We start from the raw sequence: 24,237 nt of genomic DNA, 5'->3' as shown, positions 1-24,237 counted from the left end.
GCAGTATTGGTAATTATTGGTTCACTTGTCTGTTTTCTACACTGAACTGAGAGACACTGGGCAGTAAGAACTATGTTATGTTCCCTTTTTTTAATCTCCAGCACTTAGCCATGATGTTAGGAACATAGGCACGCTTATGAAATATTTACTGCATATATATATATATATATATATATATATATATATATATGGATGAATGAATTATATTTTTTCCTAGTCGTAAGCGAGAGATTGCTAAAAAGTACAGGTAGGTTAATAAAATAGGACTGCTGTCACTAATGATACAAACTAAGGAGCTATGGGGTGGAGTGTAATTTACACCCACAAGAGGAGATGCCTTTTTGCAATCTGGTATAATATTTTATTTTTATAAATCCTCTTCAGAGTGATGTCAATGGGTATAGGGTTTATTTCTGGAGTGATGAAAATTTTTTAAAATTAGACTGTGATCATGGTTATTGCACAGCTCTGTGAATTTACTAAAAACTATTGAATTGTACACTTCAAATGGGTGAATTTCACAGTATGTGAAGTATATCTCAAAACTGCTTTTACCAAAATTTTAATAGAAGAACACAAGGCCAAAAAAATTACAACAGCCTGTAAAAAACATAGCCACAATAGGTAATTGTTTAATGGAACAGATATAAAAAGGCTCTATGAGACAAAAGAAGTCTTCTGGGAGCCTCCAGACCCTGGAGACGCAGTGAGTTACACCAGCACCAGGAACTGGCCTCTCAGCTCTGTGACTGTCTCCAACCAGACTTGGAATAAGTCTCCTCATAAACTTAGCCCTCCCCTGGAATCTAAAGCCTCCTCTGCCTTCTGAGTCAGTCTGAGAGGGATAGACAGACTGCTGTATGGTAAGTAAATTTGTTTTGTTTAATGAAAACACTTGACTCTAGATGAGCCAAGGTTTCTTATCCACAGGGAAGAATTTTCTCACATTGTGCAGAATTAGATTAGATAGTGGGGTGGTAGGCTGAAGTGGATGGTAGAATTTGTAGAATTATTTATTCTCAGGAAATGTGTAGAGAATAGGCACTTGGCTCTGCCTGGTGTGGATTGCATAGCCTGTTGTTTGTTGGTCAAATGGCTTAATCAGTTGTGAATCTAGACAAACCATGGTTAGTGGTTTGGTGCTTGAGAAAACCAAAGAGACTGCCAGGGGCTGAAAACTTCACTTCTAATGCTAATGATTCTTACCAAAAATGAAAAAATACCAATTTTGAACACTTACTGCTTGCCAGGTACTGTATTAGGCACAGTGCATATGCCACCTTATAGATGAGGAAACTGGATCAAAGAAAGCTTACATTACTTATAGGCAAAACAGCGTTTTTTGAGAGCATGAGCATTGGAATTAAAAAGAATTGGGTTTAGAATCCCAGGTCTGACATGCACTAGTGTGTGATCCTGAATATGTTTGATAACCTCTCTCATACTCAGTTTCTTTAACAAAAAAGTGAATTTAAAGTGCATTTAGTAATACTTCCCACATGGTGTTATATTAAGAATTAAAAATAGAATGTTTATAAAGTGTTCAACATAGTAACATTCAAGGACCAAGTTCCAATAGATGGCAGTTATTGCTATGAGTAATATTTTTTCATTATTATCGCTGTACAGGTTTTCAAAACTAGTTAGTGTTTGAGCAAGGATCTGAACCCAAATCAGTCACACACTTTAGCCATGCTGTTGGCAATGGGTTGGACAGTATTAACGGTGCCATATGGTCTATTTTGGCTGCTAAAGACATAGCCACAAGCTACAGCTTATGATATACAATGAAGAGGAGCCTCACTGTGAACTAAGTGGACAGGAATATTGTTGAGAGACTATAGCTTATTTCTCACAAGGGAAAATGAAGGTTGTATATGGATTGGAGAGGATGGACTGAACAGATTCAAGGCTGATGGCAGTATAAAACAGTAGCTTGGGGGAATTTTAGTGCCTCTCCCTAGTGATATTTGTTAGCCCTCCTTTATTCTTTGATATGAAGAGCTATGTTTTTTCAATTAAAGAAAATGAGATGAAATACAGTTTCAAGTACCCACTACCAACCAGACTGCTATTAATTAGCCTTCATATATAGACCTCCTGAGGCTCCAGATTTTGACACTTCAGATGTAGAATCAATGTAAATTAAAGAGTATTTGTATATAGAAGATGAGAGAAGGAGACGAGCGTGTGAATATGTGTGTGCGTGGTGGAGGTCATTCTAATTAGATGATTTGCTAGACTTTGATGTCATTTACTGATAAATGAAGCACAGCAGAGAGAGCCAGTTTCAGAATAGGGGAAGGGATGAGTTCTGTTTCGCTTATATTGAGATTGAGGTGTCTGAGAGACTATGGGTGGAGATGTCCTTCAGAGTACATAAAATAGTTTGTCACCTTTTATTCACTGACACTAAGCAGAGAACTTTGATTTCTTCTCCAAACTACTGCCAGTTATTTTTCTAAATTGCCAGTTTGATCTCCTCACTCCAGTTCCATGATTCATTACTGCCTTCAAGTTTAAGTCAGAAACCTTATCACAGCTTTAGAGATTCTGTCAAGGTTTGAAATATATAACTCAGGAGAGGCCATAATTAGATTTCAGATTTGTGAGTTGTCTGGACATAAGTGCTATTTAAAGTCATGGGAATAACGAAGACATCCCAAAGAGAGGACATGGAGCACAAGAAAATAAGGGGTGCTTCTTGGAAGAAAAACACACTCCTAAAGAACATCACAATTAGGAGACAGAGAACAAAGGCACTGTTTGATAAACAGGGGGAACAAACCCCACAGAATAACTATCGTTGGAGCTAGTGAGACTAAGTTTCAAAGAGGAGGAGGTCAACATTACACAAATGTGAGATGAGGGAGAGGAAAATAACTGAAGGTAAACTGGACTTAGTATTTAGAAAGTCATTGGTGACAACAGTTGGAGAATTTTCTGAGTCGTTAGAGAAAGAATCCAGATTGTTACTGAAGGTAAAGGAATAGTAAATAAAAGCAGACTGTTCTTCAAAGAACACTTTTTTGTTATTATAAAAGATATGGAGATATGAGAGGAAAACAAGGTTTATGTCTCATTTCCTTCACTAACTAAGCACAGTGGCCAATTATGACAAATGTTCAATATATCTTGGCTGAATGTGTTGAAAATATCCATATAAAAGTGTGGGAAGATTTCATAAATGGGTTGGGGTAAAACTTGGGTATTGTAGAATGCAGAAAGGGAGCCAATGGCATTAAATAAGATACTAAAGAAGAAAAGAATTCTGTTGAAGTTAAATTAGAAGAGATGGAGAATAATTTGTTTACTTATTCATAAAAATATTTGGAAATGCCTGGCTCTTGATGCTCTGTAACTAAAATCTAAGTTTCTTATGGTTTCCATGGAATTCAAGACTTTTATGTCCTGGCTCGCACTGATTTCCCTAGCTTCACATTTAAGGCTCCAATATGTCAATTTTCTTGTAGTTGTCCAACAAACTGTCTTGTGTTATCTATTTCATTCAGCCTCAACTCATGTTATCTATGTCAAGAATAATCCTTTCATGCTTTTCATCCTTGAGAACTCGCATCCACCCAACAAAACTTCATGCAGTCATAATTAATCTACTCTGTTAAGATTTCTTGGAACTAATCCCTCTTGACATGCACACAGACATATTCATCTATACACACACTCAGAATCTGTCACTGTACACTATTTATGTCTTATCTCTGAGAAACATATCATCCACTCCACAACTAGCAATATTTCTTTGTCTCTGACTCCTCTGGTAGGTGCTGTGCCTAATACAGTGCCTGGCATGTAGTAGGTATTCAAAATTGGTAATGTTTCATTTTTCATTTTCATAAGAATGACTAAGCTCTTGTTAAAGATAAGGTATTCAGGCTTATAAAGAGGACATTTTCAGCTCCTGACAACCTCTCTGGTTTTCTCAGGCACCAAACCAAGTTATTTTACTTGCTTCATATTCTTGGTGCTAATGCAATACACAGTGAGCTCCAAGTATGTTTGATATTGAAATGAACTAAGTGTTTATGATGGATGGTAAAGAGCTTAGGTGGAATAATAACTATGAAAGGATTAAGGAATTCTCTGTGTCTGAGCCCAGCATGGATGAGAAGAGGGTTCAGGAAGATATAGTTGTAGAGTGATGGAAAGGAAGGAATTGGAGGGAGTTCCATCCTGCCAGGCTCAGCACAGATCAGTTCAACCTATACTGCATGTTTTTCTTCTGGTGTCTCAGCAAGAAAAGGAAGAAAAAAAAAAACTTACAATAAGAATGAAAATGAGCAATGGATAAATCATTTGAATTAATGTAAGGGGAGATATGAAGAAGTCAGGATGAAAGAGAAACTGTTCATATAGCAATTTATTTTTTAAAAAAAAGCACACATAAAATTTCCTAGACTCAAAGGCAAAAATTACAACTCAGTCATTGCATCATGATAATCATTGTGAAAATCATGATAGCCAGAATTAATCAACCTATATGGAGGCCATATGAACTCCCATAACAATTTGTATCACTTGTCATTGTACCCTAGATATTGAAGTTATTTATACTACTTTTCTTTCTCCCTCACTTGATTGTAAACTCTTTAGAGGGGTTTGTCTGTGCTATGACTTAGCTTCTAACACAGCACTTTACACAAAGTAGATACTCAGTAAATGTCTCTGAGAGTGTAAGACAGGAGCAAAGGAAGAGATATTACAAGTTCATTCTGGCTCAACGCTTTCACATATGCTGTCTTAAAAGCCTTGGCATACTTCATCTTGACTCACACAAAACGTAGAAATCTTTCAAGCACTGCCTTTCCTAGGAAACCTCTCCAAATACCTCAAACCTTTTGTACATAGAATTGAAGTGTTCCCCTCTTTCATAATTACACTGCCTCCCCCAGTAACCCCAGGATTCTGTTAACTTAAAAAACTGAGTCCCAAATTAATCGTAAATAACCGGTCATTTACAGGTCTAAGACTTGATGTAAAATAAGAGATTCACCTACAATTTTAAATTATCGTATCATTCATTTAATAAATACATTTTTAGCTTGTCCTTCTGATGAATATGTATTTTTTTAAACTAAGTATAGTACTAAAAATGTTTTTCAGAAATCAACCTATGTATGAAAAGTGTTAATAGAACTTGTTAACCTTTCATAATTTCACAATTAATTGTGACACACATGCCAGTCTTGCAAGACTGTATCCACTTCATTTCTGTATTACAACATCGGTTGAATTCATGATACTCAATAAACAGTCATTGGAAGCAGTGTCCAAAGAAATATGTTCCCTTCCTTAATGAATGTTCCATTTCTGTTAGCTCTTACATCCATTATGCGTTTGATAATCCCTTTCTGAGAGTAATTTCATTGGTTTTCCAAGGACATTCTCATTACTCTAAACTTGAGAGTCTAAAGTTATAGTGTGCTTATTTGGTGAATTCACATGACTTAACACTTCTTTTTTCTCTGATTTTCCATTAAATTCAATTAAAAATTTCCCAATTTTTAAAACTAAGAGAATTATTTAGGAATTCTTGAGGTGGCACTTTATCTGAGTGAACTTGTACAGTCTAAATAAACAGGCTCCCCTGAGAAACAGTAACCTTAAAATTGGCTGCTTCTCATTGATCCAGCCATCTCTAGACACAGCTCTAATCTTTCTTTTTTCCCAGACTCCCCCTTTCGACACATACAAACACATCTGCCTAGTCTGTAATTCTCTACTCAATGAAAAAAAAATAAGATGTTAGCAATAAATTTATATATTTCCCTCCAAAGCAAAACAGTAACATTCTATTAGGTATCTCCGGAGAAGTGTGTCTTAACAAAAAGGAGAGTGGAGGAAATCTGTTCTGCAGAACAACTAGTCTTCAGGCATATTGAATAAAGAAACACAATTGAACATGGCAGCACGTTATACCAAGTTGAGGCAGAGCCCTGTAGGTGATAGGTCTGTGTTCCAACTTTCCGTCTCTCCCAAATGCAATGCCTGATATTGCATTGCAAGTGTCATTTTAAAGGTTAGACACTGTAGGCAAACGCATGTGATTGCACTAGTACCTAAGCCATTTATTATTACTTCATATGTGTTATTTTGGATTATAAGTATCCCTTTCCCCTTACTTTCTGGCTTCCCAAAATGTCTGTAAACTTCTCTGATTTCTATACTTATGGCCAATGTAATGCTGCTCCATAGCCCCAATCTATTTTTCTCCAATGCCTACTATACAGAAAAACTAGACTGCTACCTCCATATCACAATTTAAACATTCCAAAGAGAATGGACTATGATCGGCGTAAGGTGTCTTTTCTTAGTCCACTCATCTCTGGCTTAGAGGAGTGGAAGGAAAGATCACATAGTATAAACACAGCTGCCAGCAAAGGGCCCCAGGGAAGATAAACCGTGGGCTGAGGGAAATACAAGGAAAAAAAAAAGTATCTACTACAGCAACTGAAATCTGACAACGCTTTTATCAATTTAAATAAGCCATTCATATTTACGTAATATATAGATATTCTTCTTTGGCTAGCTTTTGGTGGAATAAAATTATCTGTAATTGGATTAATAAAAAATATATATATAGGGTTTATTTGTTGTTCCAGAGTTTCATCTTGGCGTTCTGTATTTTCAATCCGGCATGTCCAACTTCCAGAATACCACACCCTCTTCCATCATTTTTCTGCTGACTGGTGTTCCTGGACTGGAAGTCTTTCATATCTGGATCTCCATTCCCTTCTGCTGTCTCTACGTAACTGCCCTCTCAGGAAACAGCCTGATTCTCTTTGCCATTGTCACTCAGCCCAGCCTCCACGAACCCATGTATTATTTCCTCTCCATGCTGTCTACCACTGACCTTGGCCTGTCCATATCCACTCTGGTCACCGTGTTGGGTATACTCTGGTTCAACGCCAGGGAGATCGGCTTTAACGCCTGCTTGTCACAGATGTTCTTTATTAAACTCTTCACTGTCATGGAATCTTCAGTGCTATTGGCCATGGCTTTTGATCGTTTTGTGGCAATCTCTAATCCCCTCAGGTATGCCACCATTTTAACTGACTCCAGAATAGCTCAAATTGGAGTGGCAATTGTTATTAGGGGGACACTAATGCTGACACCAATGGTAGCACTTCTTAAAAGACTGTCTTTCTGCCACAGCCACATACTCCACCACTCCTACTGCTTCCACCCTGATGTGATGAAAGTCTCATGCACAGACACCAGGATCAACAACGCAGTTGGTTTGAATGCCATGATCTCTACTGTTGGTGTGGACTCAATCCTCATCCTCCTTTCTTATGTTTTGATCATTAAGACTGTTCTCAGCATTGCATCCCCAGAAGAGAAGAAGAAAGCCTTCAGCACATGTATCTCCCATATTGGGGCTGTTGCTATTTTTTATATTCCATTGATCAGTCTGTCCTTTGTTCACAGATTTGAGAAACAGGCCCCAGCCTATGTACATACTATGATTGCTAACACCTATCTGCTGATCCCTCCTGTAATGAACCCCATCATCTACAGTGTGAAGACAAAACAGATACGTAGAGCTGTGATAAAAATTCTCCGTTCCCAAAACACATAGAATCATAGAATTCTAGGCTATGAATCTAGAATCTATGTCAGGTCATTGTTATCAATTAAAAAACAAAGCTGAGTATGCAAAATTTAAAACTAAAGCTGGAATATATTTAGAATATCAGCTAAACTGATCCCTTTATTTTACAAAAGAGGAGACAAAGTTGTAAAAATGGGTACAAGGAATAGCCTAAAACTCTAAGGCTAGAATTTCTCTTCCCCATCACTGTTGGTTCTAAACTGTTGTTTATCCTGCCAAGAGCCTTTCTCTGCTTACTTCACAGCAGTTAGAAAGACACATTATGAAAAAGTCACTCCTTCAAGAAAAATAAGTAGCATTTTCTAACTGTAACAATAATTTTAACTAGCATTTATTATTTCCTTTAACCAGTCGTTCTAAACATTTTATATAGATATTAACAGATTTTATATCCATAATAACATTGTAAGGTAGTTACTCCTATTATCAATGAAAAAATTGAAACACAAAAATGTTAAGTACGTTGCTTAAACAGCTAGTAAGTGACAGAGCCATTTTCACATCCATGCAAACTGACTCCAGGGTTCTCCCCATTCTTAACTTTAATGCTATACTGTTGCATATAATATTTATATATATATATACACACACACACATTTGGTGCATATACGTATTTATCAGTCCATGTGACATGAAGAAGTCAAACAAACAAAAAACACAACTCTGTCCTCTAGAAATTCTCAGCCAAATTACATTGGAAAAGCCCAAAACAAAATTTTCAACCCTAACAAATGTATTTCTACCTGATGTTCTTTCCCAACTAAGTATATTCCAGAATTTTTCTCTACCCTCCATCAACTTTCTACCCAAGCGAAAACTGAAAATAGACTATGGATTGCAAGTGAATTACAATTTGTGTCATTTAATTAGAAATTTTAAATTTGTGACAAATATTTCATGTAATGGCTTAATCTAGCAAGTTAATTATTTTTTCCAACCTGGGTATATCTACTAATTCTCAGATTTTTAAAGCACATATTTCAATGACACATTGATATTACTCAGTAAAGGTGGGCCCTAAAACTGGTATCAGATCCATCAAGAAAGAAGAAGCAGTCATTCTTATCTATAGGACATTTATTTAGTGATTACAATACTGGCTATTTAAAAATAAGGATGACGTCAAAACCCTCAACATGTTTGACAATAATGTTTTCAGTCTCGATTATTGTTAGTCTTCATCTCCCTGATCTTTGTATGTTAGAATGTCCCAGGACTTTGCAGACTTGTTTTTTACTTTTATATTCCCATTTTTGTCATTTCATCTAGCATCATGGCTTTAAATACCACCTATATGCTGACAAATACCAAATTAATACTTATAGTCCAGACTCATATCCAACTGCCTATGTATCAGTATCTCCAGTTGAATGGCTAACAATCACCTTAGATTCATCAAGCCAAAAACATATCCTAATATTTGCACCAAGGAAAACACGTGCTCAACCAGTCTTCCATGACTCAGAAACTCTGCCTTTCCAAATCTGAGATAGAACCTGACTGTCTCTCCTATTCTACATCCAATCTACCAGCAAATGCTGATGACTCTTCCAGATATTTATATCTGGATCCAACTACTTTCCACCACCTCTACTGCCACCACCATGATTCAAGCCATCAACATCTTAGACTTTAAATATAATAGTCTCCTCGTGGATCTTCTTTCATTCACTTTTGCTTGACAGTCTATTTGCCCACAGTAGTTAGAGTGATTATTTTAATACACAAGACAGATCATGTCACTCCCTCTATTCAGTGTGTTCTAGTGGCTTCTTGTCTTACCCACGGAAAATTTATAGTCATAATACCTTATAAGGATCTACATGATAACTCCCCTCCATCATTTCAACTTCACCTCCTACTATTCACTCTACCGTATCCACACCAGTCTCTAAATATTTCCCTAAACTCACTGAGCTTACTCCAACATCACACATTGCACTTGCTGTTCTCCCTACTTCGAATGGTATTCCCCCAGATACCCACATTATTTACTGCCTCACTTCGTACAGGTCTCTGCTTAAGTCTCATCTTATTACAAGGCCCTTGACATTGCTAAAAAAAAATAGAAACAACATCTCTCCCTCAATTTCTGTCTATATTCACACTCTTCCTTACCTACCTTGATTTTAATTTCTAGCACTTTCACCATCCCCCCATGTACAGCATATCTTTTATTTCTTTTCTAGTTTCCCCCATTACAAGAAAAAGGACTCCCCCACTTGAGAAAAAGGACTGTTTCATTTTTGGTTCCCAGACCCTAAAACAAGGTCTGCCACATAGTAAAAGATAATAAAATTTCAGAATGACCTGGTTCTATTTACCCCTCAGGCCTCCTTGCTTCCACTCTATACAATGCTTCAGGCGTAACAAACGACTTGCGTTTCCTAACCCCGGTGGCTGTATCTCACTTTCAAGCCTTTGACAAGCTGTTACCTCCACCTACAGCACCCTCCTCACCCTCTCCCTTTGCCTGACTTAGAAGTGACTTTCCTTCAGAGAACTTTTCCTGACTTCTCAAGTCTGTCTGGGGTCCTTTCCAGGTGCTACTGCAGCACCTTGTGCTTCTTTCTCATGACATCCCTTTTCAGACTCTACTGCAACTGTTCCCACAACAGACTGTGCCCAGTTCACAAGATTAGAGACTGCTTTTTACTCATTGTTGGAAACAAGTGAAAAAGTTCAGATGATGTGGACCTACAGACTGGACGTTTGTTTGTTTCCGCACGCTATATAAGACGGGGTATGGGGGAAGGGAGGAGAGAAAAAGAGCGACTTGAGTTAGAGAAGAAGGTTGGGGTACTTAGACCACTAAAAATGTGAAAGAGAAGAAGGAACTTTCATCTCAAGAACCAAACAGCCAGGAAGTTCACACTACTTCTACAGATGTTCCTCCCCCACCATTCCTCCCACACACTAACGTGAGTATAACCCTTCTGTCCAACAATCCTGGAAAGTTGTAAGATTCCATCCTAGAAGTGTGTTATTTGGACACTTTGGGAATGGGAGGTTTGCCGAGTAAATGTCATCTCCGATGAAGGTGAACAAGCTCACAATGAATTTGAGACTTTCCTAAAAGCCAGAGCTTTTAGGACACATGGCCACTGTTGTAGCTACTTGAACTCAGAGTCCAAGTGTAAATCCTTAAATGTGTTGAAAGTCCTCTGAGGCCCTATAGGATCCAGTTCCCATTATCTCTCTGATTCCATCTCTCTAGCGCTCTCTCCCTTGTTCTCTCTGCTCAGACATGCTGGCCTCCTTGTTGTTCTAAACCACCAGACACACTCCTTTCTCAGGAATTTTGTAGTTTCTGTTCATTCTTCTTGGAATGGTCTTCCTCAGACATCTCCATGGATATATTTCGCACTCTCTCAGGCTTCTCTCCAAATGTCTCCATTGTGTGAGGCATTCCCTGGCAACTTCACTTAAAATTTCAACTGCCCCCTTGATATTTATCTCTTCCCTTCCTCGATTTATTTTTTCTCCTTAGGGCAACTTAACACCCTATTTAGTTTTTTCATATTAACTCCATTTATTGTCTGTTCCCTTCACTAGAATGTAGACTCTATGAGGGTGGGGATTGTTTTATTTTTGGTCTATTTTTCTTGTTATATTGTAGACCCTTGATGAATATTTGGTGAATGTGAATGAATAAGGAGTCAGAATTCCTGGTTCTCCAACCAATATTATCACTAATTAACCATGTAACCTAAGGCAAAAAACCTTTATCTCCTCTATTCTTCACCTGTAACACAGGTGCAATAAAGAGTAGCTTCCTTACTTCAAGGTCTGTTTCATTAACTGAAAGAAAGCTGAGAAAAACAAAGCTGAAGAAGCAGACGCCCTTATTTTGAAGTATGGGACAACATTTTTGTGTACCCATATTAGTTTTTAAAAAGGCTGCAAACTCCTCGAGCCCAAGGACATGACTACATACCCACGTTGGCTGCTGTGTCTAACAAAGTGGCTAATGAGGAAAACCACTAACCAATGTAGCTAACTGGGAGATTAAGTTACTTGGAAGAGTGGAGATAGGCTGCTGAGAACCCTACATGTGTAAGAGTGGAGTGATGACAAAGGCGGTGGGCACTTTGTGATTGCCCCTCACCCCCACGGACAGAAACAGTGGGGAACTTGTGGGGGTGACACTCAAGTGGACTTGAAAATATTGTCTCCTGTCTGCCAAGCCTCTGGGGCCTCAGCCTGTGCTCCCACAGCCTGTTCCCATGGGCCCCTACGCAGCATTATAAATAGATCTGTGCCTGAAAGGGCGAGCCAGCTCCAGCTGCTCTCTCAATAGGACTGCACTGTTTTCAATTGAGGGCACCCTCACCTGAGGTTGGGCAGCCCAAACTCCTGCCTTCCTAAGGGGCCTTGGACACCCCCACAAACTCCTCATGGCAGGGCAAGAGGAGGCAGTTGTGTCCCACTCACACTTTCATGGGCCGAGAAGAAATGCCCTGGAGCATTAGCTGACTATCCAGAAAGGCAAGTAAGAACGAATGCAACAGCCACGTTCAGACCCAAAGAGAAGTTGAAATTGGGTCTAGCCAGGGGTCACTTTAGGCAGAAGGCCAGACAATATGGGAGGGAGTCGTGAGGTCTTGTAGGACAGGTAACTGGGGAGACAAGACGATGGCCCAAAGTCTTAGACTATGACCAGCAAGGCAGAAAAGATGCCCTGCAGAGAGAGGAGTCAGGAGAGTACCCGACTTTGAGGCCAACAGAGTCCCTCATATCTGTCAGTGCTGCATGCAGGAGCAGAGGCAAGCGGCCTTAAGAAAGGACACTTAAATTACTCTGCTTCCCTGCTACCTCTTTATGCTGCTCTGTTCTTCACCTGCTCCCCATTTGTCTTAGACACAGAGGTCCAGTGATATGGCCTCTCTCCAAGGAAGGTTCCTTAGCATTATCTCATGCTTTTCAGCCTGATTTGTTTGGATTTATGAATCTCCCTCCCCAAGTTATCTATGACAGATACATAGATGGTTGGATGTATACAAGATATAAGCTGTCTTTTATCTCACTGAAGGATGTAATTATCTGCCTCTGAACAGGGCTTTTCATCCTCTGACATCAGCAAGTAGCCAAATCTGGGATCTGATATTTGTCAAGGAGGGCTGGTGTTATGGCTTGGCACAAGTTCTGAGGATAGAGAAGAGCAAATAGTGGTTAGAGGTGTGGATTTTGTGACCTTTGAGTCCTGGATCTGTTCTTCCTTGCTTATCTATGTTGGGGATAATCAAAGTCAAATCTTTTAGTTCCAATTTTATCAAATTATATTTTAAGACTGTTGGTCTCTAAACCCTCTCCACTGTGACCAAATGAAAGAGCATCTCTCAGTGGCAGTAAGGATCCTGGTTAGGAGTGAAGATGAATCCTGGGGAGATGGACAGGTTAACCTGAATACCGATGATGAAGACACCTGCAGAGTTTATTCCAGAGATTCGGAGGCTCTTCTTAAAGGCAAGCCCTTGGCTCTTTAGAGACAATTAGCTCTAAAGACCAGGACACCCAGAGAGCCTGGTATGGAAAGTGTTTGATCAGGTCAGAGCTCAGGTGTTTGGACGGGGGAGGGTTGGGGCAGAACAACACTGGGGTTTCAAAAAGGAAATGTCTCCCATAATATGAATGACGTTGGCAAAGGTTCCAGGAAAGACAAAGATCTAGGAATATCACGACTCAACCCAAGTTCTCCTTGGGACAATGAGAGTGACCTTGGAGGCAGCTTTCAGGTGTGCAGGAGCCCATCAGCCAGGGGCAGAGAGAAGAGTCTTCACAGGGACCAGGACAGGCAGCTAGGATCTGTTGGAGGCCACACGCCATGCCAGCACCTTCCTCTCCAGAGAATTCATTGGAGGGAGTTACTGCCTTTCATTTGATGACTCCAGAGGAGTTTCCTTTTATTCCTTAAGATATCGACTTTTGCCTTTATTTCTTGGCGTATTTTTTTCTTTTCATTTTTTAAAAAATTAATGTTGTGTTTCTTTTCTCTCTCGCTGACCTTAGACCTGGAGACCTGGACTTGGAATCCTGAAAATTTGCAAAAAAAAAGACCTCCCTATCCTCACTGGCTTGGTATATCCTTTATTCCCTTCTCTGTTTAATTGCCACTCTTGTTTCAAGATTGAACAGAAGGCTCATCTTTTTCAGGCAGGTTCTTCTGATTGTACTTCTCCCCCTCCCAAGTGTTAAATGCACACCTTATGCTAACACTTATCCCAAAATTCTAATGATTTGGTTACTTGTCTATCTTCCACCCAAGGCAGGGTGTCTAAAGGGCAAAAGATATATCTTTCATGTCTGTATCATCTAGAAAATAGCCTTGTATATGGTAGGTCATATGAGTAAATGCTTATGGAATGAAAGAATAAATTGAAGAAAAGGAGAGGGGAAGTGAGGAAGGAGGATGCAGCCCTATCTGGAAAGGGTTCCCAATATCTCTTAACACCTCTCTGAGAAAAGGACCACCCAGTGTCCAGACGATAAAGGTATGGGCCCGGAGAAGAAGTCTGAGGGAACTTGGGAAGGATACACTTTGGGATAAGCATTGTTCTCCCCAGTCTTCTTTAAAAAATTTAAATAGATCTTGAGAGTAGTAATTGATAAATGGATTTGAGCTGTCAGTTTTCCCTTTGGAAGAGGGCTTCAGAGCTTATAAGAGAGCCTAAATGGCTTTAGAGAGTGGGAAGAGAGAGCCGGGGAGGGAGAGCTTAGATGCATTCAGTTCCCAGGTTTCCAGGGCTGGCCTCTCTGATTGTGCTCCGTGTCCTAGCAGGGTAACAGGCTGCCAGTGTGACCTCACCCTCTCCAGCGCTCCCTTCTCAGTGCCAGCTATGAATTCCTGCAACTTCACACACTCTACCTTTGTGCTTATTGGTATCCCAGGACTAGAAGAAGCCCATTTCTGGATTGGCTTTCCCCTGCTTTCAATGTATGCTGTGGCAGTATTTGGAAACTGCATCGTGGTCTTCATTGTAAGAACAGAGCGCAGCCTGCACGCTCCCATGTACCTCTTTCTCTGCATGCTGGCAGCCATTGACCTGGCCTTGTCTACATCCACCATGCCTAAGATCCTCGCTCTCTTCTGGTTTGACTCCCGGGAGATTACCTTTGATGCCTGCATTGCCCAGATGTTCTTTATTCATGCTCTCTCAGCCACTGAGTCCACCATCCTACTGGCCATGGCCTTTGACCGTTATATAGCCATCTGCCATCCATTGCGCCATGCTGCAGTGCTCAACAATACAGTAACAGTGCAGATTGGTATGGTGGCTGTGGTCCGTGGATCCCTCTTCTTTATCCCACTGCCTCTGCTCATCAAGCGGCTAGTCTTCTGCCACTCCAATGTGCTCTCACACTCCTATTGTGTGCACCAGGATGTGATGAAGTTGGCCTATGCAGACACGTTGCCCAATGTGGTCTATGGTCTTACTGCCATTCTGCTGGTCATGGGTGTGGATGTCCTGTTCATCTCCTTGTCCTATTTTCTGATAATACGAACAGTTCTACAATTGCCTTCCAAGTCAGAGCGGGCCAAGGCCTTTGGAACCTGTGTGTCACACATCGGTGTAGTACTGGCCTTCTATGTGCCTCTCATTGGTCTCTCAGTGGTGCACCGTTTTGGAAACAGCCTTGATCCCATTGTGCATGTTCTCATGGGTGATGTCTATCTACTGCTGCCTCCTGTGATCAATCCCATCATCTATGGGGCCAAGACCAAACAGATCAGAACTCGGGTGCTAGCAATGTTCAAGATGAGCTGTGACAAGGACCTTCAGACTGTGGGAGGCAGGTAACCCTTACCTCTCCACTTTCCCTTATCTTTAATGGCTTCATATAGTGATTTCTTAATGCTAGCTTAATTCCAGTTATCTATAAGCATATCGATGCTTTCATCCGGTTTGGCCTCCAAATTCTGCCTCTGCTCAGGGTGAAATTTGAGAAGCTACATGATTCCCTTCCATAGGTTAAAATTTTACTGATAACTTTATTAAATAAAAAATTTAAATTAGAAAATCCAGCAGTGCCCCAATAAGTAATAAACAAACATAAAGAAGAGTGACAAAAAATACAAATTGGCTTTGAAATGAGAGAAAAATTATTTTGTCTAAATAGTAATCCAAGAAACATACATTAAAACAATAATTAAGCATCAGTTTTACCTATCAAGTTAGCAGTTTTTATTAATGAAAATTCACAATGAAAAAGGAGATTGTGTTGAAACGTATATGCTTAAGTGTCACAGCTGATGGTGTAATTAGGAATATGTAGCAAGAACTTCTAAAAAGTTATATGCCTTAATGCTGTAACCTCACTTTTGTAAATTTAGCCTAACAAAATATCCCTAAATGAAGAACACAGGTTTTTCATAAAATATATTAGTTACACCATTATTTAGAGTAATCACATATTAGAAATCCTAGGGTAGGATCTATAAAAGTAAGGAATAGTAAACTCAAGTATGGTCCATTCACTGAATGGAATATTATGGGGAATAATCCATATTAAAGGAATACTATGTACACCTTTAAAGACTGCTATGAAATGAAACATGCATATAATGTTAAGAAAAGCAATAAGGACACATGATTAAAACTAACTGGAAAAACAATCTATGCCTTGAAGGAAATGTGCTCAAATCATTAGTGACTTATTTTTGTTCCTAATTTCTAAATTTTTTGTTATGGAGGTCTTGTTTAGTTGACAAGTACAACTTTTAAAATGGAGAAAATGAAACTGATAATTTACATAAATCAGGGCTTGTCACAGAGCTCGCTGCTGGTTTACTACACATTATCTGGGAATTTAAGCCCTAAATAATAATGCCGATGAAGCTATGCCAAGTACTTACAATGTTTCAGGCTCTGTGATGAGTGCTCTATAGGTTTTATCTGATCTTCACAATTTTACGTGGTAGGTGCTATTTTTATCAGAAATGAAACAAGATAACTAAGTCACACTTTTGTGAGTGCTGTGCCAAGATTGCAAATTAAATTTGATAACCAAATACAGTTACTTATAGTCCATGTTATATTGCTTCTTGTTTAACATCTGCCATTTATTTCCTCAGCCTGTGTAAATCCACTGTTTTCCCTCTGCTGTGTGCCTTGTAAGATGAATGACTGCATTTGTGTTGAGAGATAACCCTGCCCTTGCTGTGGGCAACAAACCCAGATTACTCTTCTTGTTATTCAGCCACCTTTCATGTTCTACAGCCTGCTTCTTTCCAGATTAAGGGAGAATATTTTTGTCTATTTATCTCCTACATCTTCTCAATCACCTCTCCCTTTATTTTAGTGTAATCTGTATCTGTCAAACATTTTGAATGTCTGAGTTTTGACATAAGTATAAGGTATAATAAAATTTTATTTTAAATTTTGCGAAATGTTATGCTTATTACTTCTAAATGTACAGAATCCACATCTCAGATTTGGAGATGTGACAGTTTCCCTAGTTTTCTTTCCCAGCAGTGCAGGAATCTGAATGCATCTTTCTCAAGGTGAGCTATTCCCATTGTGTTGTTGAATGAGTCTGATAAGAAGCTGAAATCTGACTATCCTTGGGCCTATGTGTCCCCTCAGTAGCTTCACTGAACAAATCTTGGGTGGGGGACATGAGTGAATAAACCATGGAGGAGACTCCAACTTGTGCGCTCTTTCTTAGGAAGCGGGAACCTCAGACACTTAACCTATCTCCTGGCAAAGGGCCCTCCTGGCATATGTATCCGTGAGGGTCCAATCGTGGTTCCCTGCTGAGAGGCAGTGAAGTGGTCTCCACAGTCATGCAGCTAGTCAGTACAGATGGACCAGCGCTGAGAGAGAGCAGAATGGAAGTAAGGGGTGACTTCCCTAAAGAAACAAAAGGATGCCCATGCTCTGTAAAAGTGGAGATTCAGTTATTGGGCCTCACTCCAAACAATGAGGTCGGGGCCTCAATTTATGATGTTGAACCCCTTTATGTCTCTCTCCACAACCTCCATCCTCTTCTCTCTGCCTGACCATCACTGTACCTCAAATCATGCCCTCCTGCCTGCTTCCGTAAGCCTAACAGCATGGCCAGATTGACAATTTAATAAAGCCTGTCTTGCTCCCAGGTCCCTTACTGTATTCTACCACAGCTCAACTTATTCATATTCTATTGCTGTCTTCCCTATCTTTCTCTCTCCCCTAAGATTTTTATTTTTTAAAAGTTATCCAAAGACTTGTATACCAATATTCATAGCAGCACTATTCACAATAGCCAAAAAGGTGAAAACAACCCAAATGTTTATCAACAGATGAATGGATAAACAAAATATGGTATATACATAGAATGAAATATTATTTAGCCATAAAAAGGAATGAAATTCTGATACCTTCTAAAACATGAACGGACCCTGAGAACATTGCGCTAAGTGAAATAAGATAAGGTACCTAAAATAGGCAAATTCGTAGAGACAGAAAGAAGAATAATGGTTACCAGGGGCTAAAGGGAGGGGAGGATGAGGAGTTAGTACTCAAAGGATATAGAGTTTCAGTTTGGAATGACAAAAATGTTCTAGAAATGGATAGTGGTGAAGGTTGTACAGCATGAATGTACTTAATCCTATTGAATTGTACACTTAAAAAATTGTTAAAATGGTAAATTTTATGTTATGTATGTTTTACCACAATAAATAATCATCAAAGAAATAATGTAAAATATCTCATTATCAATTTAATATCAAGAACATGTTGAAACAATTGTATTTTGTAAAGATTGTATTTGTAAAGAAAATATATTATGAAAGTTTTTTAAAAGTAGCCCAAAGAGGATTTAATCCCCCATATCGAGAGGAGGAAAGAACCCTGGGATAGAATTTGTGAGCTCTGAGCTATAGTTCCTATTCTGCCACTAGATGGGTAATATTGACTAATTCACATAAACTCTTTGAACTACTCTGTAAAACATGATGATTAAGTTAGATAATCTCTAAATCCCATCACCATTCTAAATATTATGTGATCTGAATATTAAGAAGCCACAAAAAATTCCAAAAGGCCTGCAAGGCTGAAACCCTCCAGGAACTCCTTGGGAAGTGCTTTCTGACTCACCTAAGAAAGCCAGCCCCCTTCCCTGAGGCCACACCTGCTATTTGGCCAAACATCGTATTTATCAACTTGATCTCCTACCCTCTGATTCTGCCAATTATGGTTCATCTAAAAATCTGTTTATTAGAGATGACAACAGTATCTACCCCTCAGTGTTTTTGTGAGAATTATGTGCAATAATCCATGTACAACATTTAGCACAGTAGTTAGCACATAGTATGAACTCAATAATTGCGCATTATTTTTACCATGAAGGGTGCAAGTAATAACCCCTGCTTCACAGGGATATTGAGGGGCTAGAAATGTGGCAAGTAAGCCACACAAATTTTTTTTAAACACTCTTCTAGTCACATTAGCCTGGGAACTTAAAGTTTAAGAACTGGGCTTTTTCTCTCTCTCTCTCTCTCTTTCTCTCTTACGCCTGTTCTGGACTAAGGTTGGAGGATGGGCAAAAGTAAAGGAGCGTGGTGGATGGGGGAAGTGAGATTTAAATGGGATTCAGATGGGATTGAAATGACTGATCTTATGCACTATAGGAGAAAGACCAACAGAAAGGCCATAGTTTTCAATGTTGTCCCGGGAAAATGAAATTGCATTCTAGAAGGTAGCAAACTAAAGGAAGGTTATAGCCGTTATTTACTCCTTGATCACGTGGATAAGGGTCCTGAGAAAGCTTTTGCCTTCTGGTTCCCATTTATATGAAAGGGCTTCCAGAAGGAAGCCCTCTGGGTGCTGAGGAGCTGAGCTAACTCATAGAGGTGGTCCCAGGCAACCCCTGTGAGAGATGCTTCTGGATCTCAGGCAAGTGCTCACTGGAGTGAGAATATCTTTCCCAGCAAAAAAGAATCTCCAGGGACTGAGGACCATAAAAAGACTGCCCTTTTCCCAGCCATGTTTATATTGGCCTGGTCACTGAAGGGCACGAGTTTAGGTACCCAATTTCCCTTGAGAGTCAAAGAGTCTGAGGTTGCCCCGTAACTAAGACAGCACCGATCTGCCAGTAATTTCATTTAGCCCCCATCTCTGAGCAGCACAACATTTATCCCAGCCTGGATTGACAAGAATGAAGGACAGAATGTAAGTTTGTTTGTTTCTTGCCATAGAGATTTCCCCAAGCTTTTTTTATTATTGGAAGAAAAGATTTAATCTCAATACATATTTATGACCAGAGATTACCAGCATCACATATTTGAGATTCTTTCCAATGATGATCACCACGAGTTCTCCAGCTGATGCCAAAATTCATGCCTAACGTCCATTTCTTTGATATCATTCAATGGTAAACATTCAAGAATCATTGCAGACACTGTAGAAGGTAAGGGGAATACAAAAATAAACAACAATAGATATTATAGTCGGTGTCAGATATTATCCAAAAGACAAGAGACAACAAGTCTTGGCAAAGATGTGGAGAAAAGGGAACACCTGTGCACTGTTGGTAGGCATGTAAATTGGTGTAGTCACTATGCAAAACAGTGTGGAAGTTAGTCAAGAAAGTAAAAATAGAACTACCATATGATTCAGAAATCCCACTTCTGTCTGAGTATTTATCCAAAGGAAACAAAATCATTATCTCAAAGAGATATCCGTACTCCCCTATTCATTGAAGCATCATTCACAATAACTGAGATAGGAAACAACTTAAGTGACTGTTGATGGATGAATGGCTAAAGAAAATGTGATATATACCTATTGTATATAATAAATGAAATATTTTCAGCTTTAAAAAAGAAGGACATCCTTCCATTTGCAACAAACTGGAGGGCATTATGCTAAGTGAAATATGCCAGACAGAGGAAGACAAATACTGCGTGGTATCACTTACACGTGAATCAAGGAGGAAAAAAAAGTCAAACTATAGAGCCAGAGTGTAGAATGGTGGTTGCCAGAGGCTGAGGAATGGAGAAAGAGGGAGTAGTTGGTAAAAGAATACCAACTTCCAATTGAGTTTTGAAATCACTCAAGTTCTGAGGATTGAAGTATAAGATAGTGACTGTAGCTAATAACACTGTATTGTATAATTCAAATTTGCTGCTAGTAGAACCTATATGTTCTCAGCCAAAAAAAGAAAGTAAATATGCGAGGTGATGGATGTGTTAATTAATTCAATGATGGTGGGAGTCTTTTCACAACGTAAACACAGATCATCACATTGTACACTAAATATATTATAATTTTATTTTTGTTATATTGAGGTCATATTGGCTTATAACATTGTGCAAATTTCAGGTGTATATTATTATATTTCAGTTTCTATACAGACGGCATCATGTTCACCACCAATAGTCTAGTTTTTATCCATCGCCATACGTATGCACCCCTCTGTCCCTTTTGCTCTCCCCCCACCCCCTTCCCCTTTGCTAACCACTAGTCTGTTCTCCTTATCCATGTGTTTGTTTATCTTCCATATATGAGTGAAATCATACAGTATTTGTCTTTCTCTGTCTGACTTATTTTGCTTAGCTTAATACCCTCAAGGTCTATCCATGTTGTTGCAAATAGTACGAGTCCATCTTTTATATGGCTGAGTAGTATTCTAGTGTGTATGTGTGTGTGTGTGTGTGTGTGTGTACCACATCTTCTTTATCCATTCATCTGCTGAAGGGTACTTGGTTTGCTTCCACCTCTTGGCTACTGTGAATAATGCTGTAACGAACACAGGGGAGCATAAATCTTTTTGAATCGTTGATTTCATGTTATTTGGATAAATATCCAGTAGGCAGATGGCTGGATCATATGGTATTTCTATTTTTGACTTTTTGATAAATCTCCATACTGTTTTCCATAGTGGCTATGCATCAGTTTGCATTTTATTTGTTAGTTATACCGCAGTACATACAAAAATTAACCCAAAATTCACCACTGACCTAAATGCAAAAAAAATTAACATAAGTATGAATCTATAAAACTTTTAGGAAAACATAGGAGAAAATCCTCAGGATCTAGGGCAAAATGTTCTTAGTCTTGACACCAAAATCATGACTAATAAATCAATAAATTAGACTTCATTAAAATTAAAACTGCTGCTGATTCAAAGACTCAGTTAAGAGGATGAAAAGACAACCTACAAACTGAGAGAATATATTTGCAATTTCTATATCCAGCAAAGGCCTGGTATCTAGAATATATTAAAAACTCTCAAAATTCAACTGGAAAAAAAAATCTAATTAGAATTAAGCAAAAGCCATAAAGAGACATTTCATGGAAAAAGATAAACAGATGGTAAACACATGAAAAGATGTTCAAAGTTATTAGCCAGTAGGAAACGAAAATTAAAACCACAGTGAGATATCACTACACATCTATCAGAATGGCTAATTTTTTTTTTAAAGGTGAAAACATCAAATGCTGGCATGGATGTGGGGAAACTGAATCACTCATACATTGCTGGTTGAAATGTAAAATAGTATAGCGAAGCCATTCTGGAAAATATTTTGGCAGTTTCTAAAAATACTAGACATGAAACTAACATATGGCCGAGCATTTGCACTCCTGGGCATTTATCCCAGATAAAAGAAGAGTTATGATCACCAAAAAGTTGCATACAAATGTTTATAGTAGCTTTATTTTTAGTAGCCAAAACCTGGAAACAGCACAGATGTTCTTCAACAGGTGAGTGGTTAAACACACTGTGGTAGAGCCAGGCCCTACAATATTGCTTAGCATTTAAAAAGGAATGAACTATTGATACACAGAATAAGCTGGATAAATCTCCAGAGAATTACGCTGAGTGGGGAAACAAAAACCCACAATCCCAAAGATACTATACAGCATAATTTCATCTATATAACATCCTTGAATTGACAAAATTATAGAGATATAGAATACGTTACAGATTGCCAGGGATTAAAAAGGGTATGAGGAGAGAAAAGTGGGAGTGACTATAAAAGGCTTTGTAGTTCATGTCGCCCTCTGCAAGGAGTGGGAACTCCTGGAGGACTGCTCCTGGGGCCTCACCAGGAATGTTGTCCTGGAAGGAGTTCAAATGCAGATGGGGTCTTGAAGCTGATAGTCTTTGAAGATAATAAAACACAGTGGGGTTTTGCAGAATCTATGATCCTGTCTCCCTTTGCCCCTTATTCTTTAGTCCCTTCAAACACTTCCTCTGATTCCAAAGTAATCTCATCTTTTCCATTCCCCAGGGACCTGAGTGGAGTGATTCCTCTGTGGTCCAGGCTTGGCCTTCCCTGAAGATAGGCACTGCTGCCAAGGCATCCCCGTGCAGTGGGATAAAACCCAATCCCTCTTCCACAAAGACATCCTGCAGGATGTGGAATGGCAGAGCAACCTGGGACAATGGCCAGGGTGACTAACCTGGAGCCCCAACACACCCCCTTCTTCATTTCCCAGGTGGATGACTGCCAGCACCTCAGCTTCACATGGAGATATCAGTGGGAAGGCTCTGGAAAAAAAAATAATGCAGAAGAAGGAGAAATAATCAGTCTTGGACAATGAGAGATAGTGGCCCTATCCGTTTCTTGTAAAAGAGGGCCTGAAGGATGCTGCCTTCCTGAGGTTCAGGGAGTTTACAGCTCAGAGGCAAATTGGAATCCCAGACCACACCTCCAGGAAGGTATGTTCCTCCTAGTCTTGAGAGGGAGTAGATGAGAGGATGTGTCAATGTCCATATGGCATTCAAAGGTCATCTGAGCACTAGCTCAGTATTTCATCCATCCTTGTCCTTGTCTGGACTGGCATTTCTCCACAGACATGCCTTGTCACACTCATTTGCTGGGAGGACCCCATGGAGCCATCTGATGGTGCAGAATAAACCTGATTTCCAGGACTCTGTGAACCAAGTGGGGAAAAGAGGGCCGGACAGCCTAACCTTTCCTCAATCCCCTTGTTTTCAATATTATTCCTCTTTCATTTCTGTCTGGCATCTCTGAGTCCAGAACCTTGCTAGTAGAAATTTTCCAGAAAGTGATCTGTCTTCTATAAGATTGGAAGTTACAAGAAAGAGAATCTTACAACTACTCTTTATAAAATCATCCTGTCTTCAATCCCACTCCTCACTCTTGCCTTTATCTACTCTAACTCCTTAATCCTTTTCAAGTGAATCAGTAGCATAACCTCCTCTCCATAGGAACTCTATTTCTACCAGTTTCTTATCACTTTTCTTATTTTTAGCCATCACCCATAATATTGTTGATATGCCTTATATCCCATCCTATTCTTCTGTCACTATGATAAATTTTTTTTTAATTTTTTAGTATCATTTGAGATTTTGCAGAATGGAGATGTTTATATGCAATTCACCATGTTTAACTAGAAAACTCTTCCCATTAAATGTTGTTAATTGCTATAGAGAAAAACTATTGATTTGCTAGTATTTTATTATGAGAAAATTCAAAAATACTCAAAATTAGAGACAGGATAAAATCAATCTCTATATGACCATATCCAGCTACCTTGAACATCAGCTCATAGCCACTCTTTCAGCTTAGCTCCACACAATCCCCACCATGTGTCCCCCACTCCTTCAATTATATAGAAGTCATTCTAAGTCATTGTGTCATTCTTATTTAAAGA

At 39.1% G+C, this 24,237-nt stretch overlaps 2 protein-coding genes and 1 long non-coding RNA gene across 5 annotated transcripts; 2 read left to right on the top strand and 1 right to left on the bottom strand.

The window, feature by feature from the left end:
• Window positions 1-394: 394 nt before the first annotated feature.
• Window positions 395-7,635, top strand: OR51F23E (olfactory receptor family 51 subfamily F member 23E). 2 transcript variants are annotated; one of them, XM_070272171.1, is made up of 2 exons: window positions 395-418; window positions 6,671-7,635. In XM_070272171.1, exons 1-2 carry the CDS (start codon window positions 395-397, stop codon window positions 7,598-7,600), a joined length of 954 nt encoding a protein of 317 aa, XP_070128272.1. In that variant the 3' UTR covers window positions 7,601-7,635. The 2 variants fall into 2 exon arrangements, with proteins under 2 accessions (XP_070128272.1, NP_001378219.1); NM_001391290.1 differs by lacking the exon at window positions 395-418 and having other exon boundaries at window positions 6,656-7,600.
• Window positions 839-24,021, top strand: OR51E2 (olfactory receptor family 51 subfamily E member 2). Of its 2 annotated transcripts, XM_070272170.1 has the most exons (3): window positions 839-863; window positions 14,412-15,428; window positions 22,848-24,021. In XM_070272170.1, exons 2-3 carry the CDS (start codon window positions 14,470-14,472, stop codon window positions 22,894-22,896), a joined length of 1,008 nt encoding a protein of 335 aa, XP_070128271.1. In that variant the 5' UTR covers window positions 839-863; window positions 14,412-14,469; the 3' UTR covers window positions 22,897-24,021. The 2 variants fall into 2 exon arrangements, with proteins under 2 accessions (XP_070128271.1, NP_001378217.1); NM_001391288.1 differs by lacking the exons at window positions 839-863; window positions 22,848-24,021 and having other exon boundaries at window positions 14,470-15,432.
• On the bottom strand, window positions 15,607-23,118 carry LOC138925039 (uncharacterized). The gene is made up of 2 exons (XR_011440691.1): window positions 23,020-23,118; window positions 15,607-20,011 (listed from the first exon to the last, which is right to left on the bottom strand). It is a non-coding gene; the product is annotated as an uncharacterized lncRNA (long non-coding RNA).
• Window positions 24,022-24,237: the final 216 nt, after the last annotated feature.

The sequence above is a fragment of the Equus caballus genome, chromosome 7 (assembly GCF_041296265.1).
Source record: "Equus caballus isolate H_3958 breed thoroughbred chromosome 7, TB-T2T, whole genome shotgun sequence".
In the NCBI taxonomy this organism is placed as follows: Eukaryota; Metazoa; Chordata; class Mammalia; order Perissodactyla; family Equidae; genus Equus; species Equus caballus.
Note: the sequence above shows the minus strand (reverse complement) of the source record. Positions and strands in the feature narration are given on the sequence as shown.